The 10,658-nt window shown below is 49.5% G+C and overlaps 1 protein-coding gene across 22 annotated transcripts in view; it reads left to right on the forward strand.

Moving 5' to 3' along the window:
• LOC113255995 (apolipoprotein L3-like) overlaps positions 1-8,962 on the forward strand; it is a 51,267-nt gene extending 42,305 nt beyond the window's left edge. For 21 of the 22 annotated variants that reach the window (XM_057316475.1, XM_057316476.1, XM_057316461.1 and 18 more), the window contains 4 exons: positions 3,451-3,493; positions 3,676-3,778; positions 4,779-4,905; positions 7,767-8,962. In XM_057316475.1, coding sequence (XP_057172458.1) covers positions 3,748-3,778; positions 4,779-4,905; positions 7,767-8,628 — 1,020 coding nt within the window. In that variant the 5' untranslated portion in view covers positions 3,451-3,493; positions 3,676-3,747 and the 3' untranslated portion in view covers positions 8,629-8,962. The remainder of the gene's footprint in view (positions 1-3,450; positions 3,494-3,675; positions 3,779-4,778; positions 4,906-7,766) is intronic. The other variant, XM_057316477.1, reaches the window with a different exon arrangement.
• The last annotated feature ends 1,696 nt before the right edge of the window (positions 8,963-10,658 follow it).

Raw genomic sequence — 10,658 nt, forward strand, 5'->3', positions numbered from 1 at the left:
ATTATTTTTTCCCCTATTTACTGCACTCCGTTCTCATTTTATGAAGACAACACCTTTCTAATCTCCCTGAGGACATTGGTTCAAGTTTTAAAAAATTATTCCCTATAATCAAAATTACGTGTTTCTTCTGGTATCATTGTTTTTGAGGTTTGTTAAGTCCAGTTGATTTTTGTGGTCTTTTTTTTTTTTTTAAACGTAAGCTCTATGCCCACTGTGGGGCTCGAACTCATAACCTTGAGATCAAGACTTGCATGTTCTACTAACTGGGCCAGCCAGGTGCCCCTTCTGGAGTCATTTTTTATTTACCTTAGTCACCTTTTCCATCTTTTCATCTTTCTTATATATGTGACCCTTGATTGCCCATTCATATTTACAGAGAGGTAAGTTGACTGACAGGCTTCCCTCGAGTGTGATTGGATGAGGGCCCCCTAGATGCCAGAAGACAGGTATTTTATCCAGAGTCTCTCAGTTCTGCTTTTCCCCATCTGGTGTAGACCTAGACTGCTGTGAATATAGGATCAGGTGAGGGGTTGGTAACCTTCCTCTGCTTCCCTCCACCTCCCTCTCATCTTCTGTCTCCCTTTCTGAAGCTGTACCTAGCAGACCATTCTTCTTGCCTATTGCCTTGTTCTCTCTCTGTTTTTCTGATGGTACCTCCCTCTCGTCTTCTTTATTGAGCTATCAATTCTCCATCCAGTCTGCCTTCAAACATTTGTCTAAACCTCTGGACTCCGGTTGGACCATTCTCTTTTTAAACCGGTAGCAGAATGAGGAGAGACGGTGTATGGGTTCTTGAGTCCAGCAGGTAGGACCTTGAACCCTTGAACCCAGTCTACCACTTACTAGATTTCTTTTTTTTTTTTTTAGATTTTATTTATTTATTTGACAGAGATAGAGACAGCCAGCGAGAGAGGGAACACAAGCAGGGGGAGTGGGAGAGGAAGAAGCAGGCTCATAGCGGAGGAGCCTGATGTGGGGCTCCATCCCATGACGCCAGGATCACGCCCTGAGCCAAAGGCAGAGGCTTAACGACTGCGCCACCCAGGCAACCCCCACTTACTAGATTTCTGACTCTGGGCAAGTCATGTATCGGTGCTTTAGTTCCCTTATCTGTAAGCAGGAAAGCAAATGATACACACACAACTCCATGATTATTGGAAGAATATAGGTTATTATTTGTAAAGTCTTGGAGAAATTACCAGTGCAGAGCAAAGGCCACAAATGTGAGTCACTCTTATCATTAGTTTTTTTTATATCTTTACTATCATTTCAGTCAGGTCTCAGTGGGGTAGTTGATAAATGCTCTTTTGCCTTCTTCGAAGAGGGCCTAGGGGCACCTGGCTGGCTTATTTGGAAAAATATGGGACTCTTGACCTTGGGGTTGTGAGTTTGATTCCCAACCTGGGTGTAGAGATTACTAAAAAAATAAATAAATAAACTTAAAAAAAAATAATGCTGAAGGTGCGTGGGTGACTCAGTCGGGAAAGCATCTGCCTTCGGCTCAGGTCATGATCCCGGGGTCCTGGAATCGAGTCCTGTGTCGGGCTCCCTGCTCCATGGGTAGTCTGCTTCTCCCTCTGCCCCTCCTCCCACTCGTTCTCTCAATCTCTCTGTCTCTCACGAATTATAAATAAATAAACTCTTTTTTTTTTAAAGATTTTATTTATTTATGTGACAGAGAGACAGCCAGCGAGAGAGGGAACACAGCAGGCGAGTGAGAGAGGAAGAAGCAGGCTCCCAGCGGAGGAGCCCGATGTGGGACTCGATCCCAGAACGCCGGGATCACGCCCTGAGCCGAAGGCAGATGCTTTAACGACTGCGCTACCCAGGCGCCCCTAAATAAACTCTTTTAAAAAAATAATACTTAAACCTAATCAACATTTGCTGTCTTTCCTCATCTCCTAAGGCAAGAGAATAACAAAACTAAAATAAATTCTCGCTCTATAAGGGTCTGTTTTTTTTAAAAAGACGATGAAGAACTGGTAAGAATAGAATGGTGGACAGTGTCATGTAGTGTGAGTGTGAATGTGAACTGGTATAATTTTTTTTCATAACAGTGTGGCTCTAGGTATGAAAAAATTTGTACATGTCGATACTTTCGACCCAGTCATCCTGCTTCTAGAAATGTCTTAAGGAAACAATCTCAAATGCAAAATGCAAAGTTTTCTACAAGGAGATTGTTCTTTGCAGTATCATTTAGATAAAGAATTAGAAGCAGTCTAAGGTTCAAAGTTGGCGGAGGACAGCAGAGAGAACTGGGCATTATCGGGAAGGCTTGACAATCCAAAGTAGGGCTGTGGGGTTGTACCAGGACCTCGCAGGACTCCAGGCCCAGTGGGATGAATAATCTTGTGGAAGCAAGGAGGACATTGGGCTTTGGGAAGACACAGGCTTTGGGAAGCTGTGACACCAGGAAATTGATCCAGACAAAGACTGGTTCCTGATGCAAGTCCTCATTGTGGAATGAGAAGAGTCATTTACAAATAAACACTTCTACAGTTGACCCTTGAACAATACAAGCTGAACAACAGAGATCTACTTCTATGCAGATTTTTTTCATTAAATATATGTACACTAGTGTAAATGTACTTTCTCTTCCTATGATTTTTTTTTTAAGATTTTATTTATTTGACACAGAGAGAGAGAGAGAGCACATGAGCAGGGAGGAGAGGCAGAGGGAGAAGGAGAAGCAGTCTCCCCACTGAGGAGGGAGCCTGTTGTGGGGCTTGAGCCCACGATCCTGGGATTATGACCTGAGCAGAAGGCAGATGCTTCAACGACTGAGCCACCCAGGCGCCCCTTCCTTATGATTTTCTTAACATTTTCTTTTTCTGTAGCTTGCTGTATTGCAAGAATACAGTACGTAATACATATAACATAGAAACTATGTGTTGGTCAGCTGTTTATGTTATTGGTAAGTCTTCTGGTCAAGAGTAGCTTATTAGTGGTTAAGTGTTGGGAAAGTCCGAAGTTATGTATGAATTTGACTGCACAGGGATGGAGTTGGTACCTATAACCCCTGTATTGTTGAAAAATCAACTGTATATGAATAAATGTTTTTGTATATTCAAGGAAGTAGAGCACAGTCATCACAAACATGGGATTTGGCTCAGAGACACTCGGGTTCAAGTCCTGGCTCTAGCACTGTTGTGAACAGTGGACTAACCTAAGTTGAGGTGCTGCTGTCTCCCCATTCAAGTGGGAGCCACAAGAGCACCCACCCCCTGGGGGTGTGAGAATGGTCAGTGAGGGAGCACGTAAGGAGCCCTGCCTGTCGTAGACACTTGATCCGTATTAGCTCTTAGCAATTAGTAGACACACACGTTCCTGACTTCGAGGAATTTCCAGAGCATTTGTCCCATCTTTTCTTCTGTGTTTGGTTGTATTGCTTCTATAACTTCTCAGATGGCAGTCTCCTTGTCCGATTATCTTCTCCTTGTACCCCAACAGGACGGTAGGAGTCTGGCGTGCCTTGGGAGTGAGCTGGAGTGAGGTGAGTAACTTTCCTTAAATATCCGCTGGCAGAAGCCCGTAGACAGACAAGTGCATCGGGTAAAGTCTACTTTGGCTTTTGTAAGCATCCCAGAGGGAAGCACCAGAGACCTGGCCCCTCGCTGCTTCCTGCTGCCACAGGTGGCTCACATTTGACCACACGATTTGTTCTCTCTTCCCCAGAGGTGAAGCGACACCTCCTTCCACCCGGGACGCAGACGCGAGGAAAAACAGTCAGATCCTACTGCCGGCACCATGACCTCAGGAGCACATGGGCTCAGCCCAGGTAGTCAACTTCCACTTCTCTGGATGATTCCTAGAACTGCAGGGGTACCTCCAGCTGAGTAAAACTACAGAGGAATCAGTCCCTTGAAGGGTCCTTGAGCCCCCAAAAGGGGTCAAGGGGAGTCCCCAAACCAGGAGTCTATAGAGACCCCTCCCTCCTGTCCTCTCAGGGTCATGGCTGAGGTCCTCATTTCCTGCCTCTCCCTGCCGCCCTCAAATCCATCAAATGACCCAGAAGTGAGGTCAGGACAGCCCACAGGGAGGTTGGGGACAGCAAAATGGAAAGGAAGGAAGAAAGGGGTCCTGAGGCAGGGTGTGGGGAGGGGGTAGACCAGCAAACTTGGAGGCTTCTTCTGCCCTCTTGCCCTGTCCGGGCCTACAGCATGACTCAGGATGACTGTGGGGCTTCAGGACAGAGGCCATTCCTTCCAGCTGTCACACTGCTGCTAGCCTGACTGCTCAGACAGGGTCAATGAGCCACTCACCTGGACCCCACTGTGGTCTTTGCCACCTCCCACCTGTGTGACCTGGAGTGCCTTACTTAACCTTCACTGTAAAATGAGAATATTTCCTCATGTTGTCATGAGGATCAAATGTAATATGTTTTTCTGTAATTTGGGCCATGGCCTACTACACAATATGTCCTCCCTAAGTATTGTTGGTGTCCCCTCTACCTGGAACCTGTTAGTGCCAGGTAGAAAACTCCCCTCCCCCATCATCCCCTGGCCCCCCCACGGCTAAGTGAGGGCAGGTGTCCTGTGTCCCCACTATAAGCATCTGCTTACCAATTAGAAAGCGGAGCAGGAACTGATTCTATTGATCTCAATATCCCTGCCTAGGCCGGCTCTCAGCTATTTCCCCACGCCCCACTCCCCCAATCTAAGAATACAGAGATTTAGCGCTGTGGCTTCCCTCAAGCTAAGCCCTGGTTTCCTGTCTCCCTTAGTGAAGCAGGGAAAGGAAAAAACTAAACAACCCTTCATTTTTTTCTTTCCATCTAGAGAGCGAAGCACTTGTCGAGGAAGTCATTGAGTCTTTCCAGAACTCAGTGAGCCGAGAGGAACTGCACTTCTTGCTGACTGACCATGAAGCCTGGGACCGATTCGTGGCTGAGGCCACGTTGTCCAGGTAATGCCCGGGGATGCCCCAGGATGTGCAGGGCAGTATCCTGGGGTTGGGGTTGAGTATGCTCCTTCTCAACAATCCATGAGGAATATGTCTTCCCTGACATTTGCTGGCAGTGAATGGCCTCGGATTGAGAAGAGGCGAAACCTGCAGAGGGCAGGTGATGGGACCTTGGCCTTAACCCAAAAGAGACCTATCTCTGCCTTGGTCTCTTGTTTCATCATGAAGTAACGAAGATAATGCATGTAAAGGGCTTAGCACATTGACTGGCACACAGTAGGTGCTCAGTTAATGTTAACTTTTTAGGAGATTGCTGAGAAGAGACAGGGGCCAAGGGTCTTCTTTCTGCAGATGTGGGCCAAGCATGGCTTCCTCTGGGACAAGTGCAAAGAACACTGACACCTCAGTCTATGAACCTGGGGATTCGAACTAGAGACTTCCCTCCCCATCAGCGGAGTTCTAGGAACATGCAGGATCCTGCTGGCCCATGAGGTGCGGAGGCCGGAGTGAAATTGGACTGAGCAGGGTTGGATCCTGACTCCATCTCTGCCCAGCTCTGGGGCTCTGGGGCTGGATGTTTCGGAGTCTCAGATTTGTCATTTATTCAATGGAAACAGTAATTCAGTCTGATAAGATTGTGACGAAGGCCTTAGTGTGAATGCGAGGTCAAAGGTGAGGAACCAAGTGCAGTCCTCCTGCCCAAAGGCCCAGGAGACCTGGACCAGGGCCAGAGCTGGCGGTCAGGATAGACAACAGGTGGGTCCTTGTTGGAAGACAATTATGCTTGGGGAACTGGGCTGAGACTGAGTGACTCTCTAGGGCACAAAACTTGAGGAGACCGGGGACCTAGCAGAGGCCTTGTGATTGGGAGAGGGGACATTTCTTTAATCCCTTCTTTGATCTCCTCACCAGTGGGCATACAGGGCCCTGGGGGCTGTTTCCTCCATACATGTCTGGTTGCTGGCGGGTCTTGACTACCATTTGGAAGCCTCTTCTCTTCTACATAGAGCAGCCCCACACCAATAGGATGTGGTCGTGTGGCTTTGTGACAACTCCCAGCTCCATGCTAACTGCCAATTCCGTACTCTTTGGGGATTCTGAGCCTCAGAGATCCCCCCCAGGGAGGAAAGTACTTCCTCCACTAGCTTGCCCAAATGCAGGTCATTTCCGGTTTAGTGATTCATATAGAAGGTTCCCAGAGTCTCTTGCATCTTTAAGAGTTGTCAGAAAGTTGCACATGGCCTTGGGTACCAGCTAGGTGTGAATTAGGCTGGTGACACCTGTTAGGTCGGGATGCTGGGTGGTGGCTCGGGAGTCCATGCCATGAGCTGGAGAGTCTGAGGGGAAGCAGGGTATTGGGTGTCCTTCCTGACAGTCAGTTGGGGCAGTGGTTGGGCCCCAGCAGAGGACATCAGTCTGGGAGGAGAGAGCAGGTGCCAAGCAAGATGCTCGTTAAGGTGCCTTCTCACTCCGAGGTTTTGTTTTCTTAAATTCCAAGTGCCCAGAGTTAGCCAAACTGCAAAGTCTGAGAGCACAATCCCCAAGACCGCCTTTACTGTCGGGACCCACTGCAAATTGGGGATGGTGTCCCAAAGCACCCTGTGATTGGATGATTCCCTGGAAGCACTCACTGAGCTCAGCGAGAGCTTACACTGTCAGTTACGCTGTGTTACAGGGAAGGATACAGGTTCCCATCAGCCAAAGAGAGAGACACTTGGGGCAGAGTTTGGGAGGGTTTCCAGTGAAAATATTTCATTATCCTCAGGCGTCCTTGCTGTCCTGTATTCAGTGTGTGGCAGTGCACCTGGAGCATTGCCAACCAGAGAAGCTCACACTGTGAAAGTAGCAATCATTGTGATACTTACTAAAATGGTAAAGAAGACTTAATTCATGCCCTAGGCGTCAAGAGTGTTGACATAGGGGGGAGAGATGGGGCTCACCTCAGTATACCATGAAGACAACTAGGAATTTATAGTCAAGGAGCAGGGCAGGGGAGAGGATGGGAAATCACTAAGAGGAGACATCAAGGTGAGAGGATTCTTGCTAACCTGACTCAATGGGTTCTTGCTAAGACTGGGCGCAATAGGCTGTCACGGACAGAGCACAGAAGACCAAGGTCAAGGCCTAGTCACGAGGAGGCTCAGACGAGCCTGGATAACGTTTGGTCAAGGAGAGGGTCTTTGTCAGCCCATGCTCAGTGTACAGTTTTATTGGGGCTCAATCACTTGCTCCTCAAATGGCTGACCTGTCATCCTCAGCTCCCCATGGAAGTCACACTAAGGAGTTTCCAGTTCCTCCTTAGGTCAGAACTGACAACACATGCCCCACAGCCCCCATCATACATCATCTCTGAGACTGGCCAGTGACCCTAGGCCCAGGCAAAGGAAGACAGTCCTATCGTTCTAGGACACTTGACATCCTAGGTGGGGCCTATAGGTCACTTCCTAGTGCCAAGGGCAAAGTGCAGACCTCTCTGTGGGTGAGGTTAATCCTTCATTACACACGAAGATTCTCCAATAAAAGTTTTTTGCTCCAACCCCACTTCCCTTTGTTCATCTATGGAGTTCCCAAATACAGACACTGTGTTGCTGACTGTGTGGACCTGTCCTTGACTGTGAAGCCATCTTCATCCAGTACCGCCACTCAAGAGCTTCTTAAGTTGACATGGACTGACTTATTTCTTAATGGACGGAGCATGAGCAATGTACAGAGTGTGTTTAACTTTGCAAGAAAATGTCTTCACATTTGTAAAATTCTTTTCCATTTGATTTACAGTAAACATTCTGTGGTTTATGTAGGATCGATGGAATGAAGCCCCCTTTACAGATAAGCTTGTCTTAATCACTTCACCTTCACTGTTGCAGGGAGGAAGCGGATACACTACGAGAAGCTCTTAATGAGCTGGAAGGAGCCATGGATATGGAGGTCAAAGATAAGCTGGCTAGGGAGAGGTTTTTGAGTGTGTTTCCCCAGTTGAAACTGGATCTTGAGGAGCGTATAAGAAAGCTCCGGGAGCTCGCAGATGATGTTGACCGGCTACACAAGAACTGCACCATCTCCAAGATCGTAGCTGGCTCCGCTGGCGCTGCGTCTGGCATCCTGACCATCCTTGGTCTGGGTCTGGCTCCTATAACAGCAGGGGCCAGTCTGACACTCTTGGCAACTGGAGCAGGGCTGGGAGCTGCAGCCGCTGTGACCGAAGTGTCTACCAGCATCGTGGAATACTCAAGTGAGTCGTCCGCAAAAGCCCAAGCCAGTCAACTGACATCAGCTGAATTTGACAAAGGTGATGTATTTGCAAAGGTTCTGCGTGACTGCATACCCCAGATTAGTTCCTTAACAGGGAAATGCATTCAAGCCCTGCAAAACATTGCGAAGAATGCTCGTGCAATCAAGCTCGCCAGAGTCAAACCTCGTCTAGTAGTCAATGCCAGGCGCGTCATGACAGCTCGGAGTGTCTCAGTTCGAAGTGGCAGGCAGGTGAAGAAAGCTTTTGGAGGAACTGCTCTGGCAATGAGCAAAGGAGCCCGGATCATGGGTGCGGCCACCGCAGGTCTCTTCCTTGCAATGGATGTGTACAACCTTGTGAAAGACTCAAGTCACTTGAAGGAGGGGGCAAAGGCAGAGTCAGCTGAAGAGCTGAGGCAGGATGCCCGGGAGCTGGAGCGCAAGTTGGAGGAGCTCACCAAGATCTATGAAAGTCTGACGGAGGGCCCGACTCCATGACCTCAGAGCAGGGCAGGGAGCAGGGACATGTGTGGGACAAAGACATGGAGTTACCTTATTAGAGGGGAAAAGAGGGCAAAATAAAGTTTTTGGGATGGAGTGTTGAGGAGTTGGGCATTTCTGTAGCTGAGCCCAGGGAGGGAGGCGTTCATGCAGATGGTGAAGGGGGTAGAGAGATGTCAAAGAGAGGAAGGAACATGGAACCTGGAATATGGAGCGAGGGGGCTGGAGAGTGAGGGGAATGGACTGAAGAGGACGCAGGGGCATGTTTAAGAGAGGTGTGGAGGAACAAGCAACGGGAAGGGCAGGAATAATAAAGTTAGAATTGTCGGAATATGCGAGAAGATGGTTGGTTTGATTTTTCCATCTTAATACTTAGTTCTGAGCCTTCCTGAAGTTAATAATTGGTTCTCAGGGCTGGATTTGACCACCGATCGGAGCAAAGACAAATAGGATGGTCCACTGGGTGATGCTGGCAGGCTGGTCAGAAGTGACCCAGACCCGTGGCTCCCCTTCCATGTCACATGAGCGACTGGGTGCTGTCATCATGGATGCAATCCCTTTAGATGTCTCTGCCAGCCACTCTGATGACTTCAGAAGTCCCCATCGTCCTATGTCCAATTTGCAGCCTCTGCTCAACCCCCCACACTGTCCATAGACAGAGGGAGAAGTGGGAAGTGGGGTCCCTGCTCTGAAACACAAGTCATAAGGTCCTGCATGGCTGAGCCAAGCACCCGTGCCCAGGGGATGGAGACACTGGGTGAGGGTGCCGTTTTGACCCCCATCAACTGACTCTTCCAGCCTCCACCTGATGATGCCGCGGCATCTGCGGGACACCTCCCTCGGCTGTGAGAGGGGGACTTGCCCACTGAGGCGGTATTGCCTTCACAGTGCGCTGAGTGGCTTATTGACCAAAGATGTTGCCCGAGAACCCTGCCTCTCAAACTGTGGTCATCCGGGGTGACTTTTCTTATGATCCTCGGGGGTCAAGTAGAGCCGTATTTTCTAGTCACTAGATCTTTAGGGTCCCCAAGTGGGCTGGACTCGGCACATGTCCCCGCAGTGCAGATGTCTGTCCTTCCCCTGACGAGTCTGCAGCCCCGGCCTTGTTGCCGCACTGCGGGGCTGTGTTCCGGGAGCCCGTCCACGTGCACAATCTGCTCTCATGCACATTAGCCCATTGGGCCGCAGCTCGAATGGACATCGCATCGCCTTCTGCTCTCACAGTGGTTTCATCGGCTCGTCACGCGCAGGGCGTGCTAGCGACAGGGTGACGAATCAGGAGGAAGGGAGGTTGCAGAAAAGTGACCCAGAAATAAACAAGGAGAGGTGGATAAATCACAACTTTAGGGACGCCTGGATGGCACAGCGGTTAAACGTCTGCCTTCGGCTCAGGGCGTGATCCCGGCACTATGGGATGGAGCCACACATCAGGCTCCTCCACTATGAGCCTGCTTCTTCCTCTCCCACTCCCCCTGCTTGTGTTCCCTCTCTTGCTGGCTGTCTCTATCTCTGTCGAATAAATAAATAAAATCTTTAAAAAACAAAAAAAACCCACACAACTTTAACCAAGTGTCAGAGGTCAGAGCGTCAACGTGGCCTTGAGTTTGGCCCCTTCCCTGAGTTAATGGACCCAAGACACCACCTGTTCCCTCACGTGGCTTTTCCATCTGCAAATTCAAGCCGAGCTCCTGGCCCACCCGTGGGTTGATCATCTCAAGCCCTGGAGTGTGATTCTTGCATCATCATTCTGTCCCTCTGTCCTTCCCTTAAAGCTGGGGGAGGAGCCATGATGCCCCAGGGACTACGGCCGGGGACCCCAGAAGGAAAGGTCAGGTTGGTTTCCATGTGCACAGGTGTGGGGGCAGGGAACGGGGTGTGGGGTGTGGGGTACGGGCGCACCCCGAGCCCCTTGGCCAAGGCAAAGCAGAAAAGCCCACAGCAGTGCTGCTGCTACAGCTCTCCCAAGCCGTAGAGCCTTTTCCCTTCAGCTTCTGTATCTGTGCAGGGGCCTGTCTCTCCTAGGGCTG

This window comes from Ursus arctos, unplaced genomic scaffold (assembly GCF_023065955.2).
Source record: "Ursus arctos isolate Adak ecotype North America unplaced genomic scaffold, UrsArc2.0 scaffold_21, whole genome shotgun sequence".
Taxonomy (NCBI): domain Eukaryota; kingdom Metazoa; phylum Chordata; class Mammalia; order Carnivora; family Ursidae; genus Ursus; species Ursus arctos.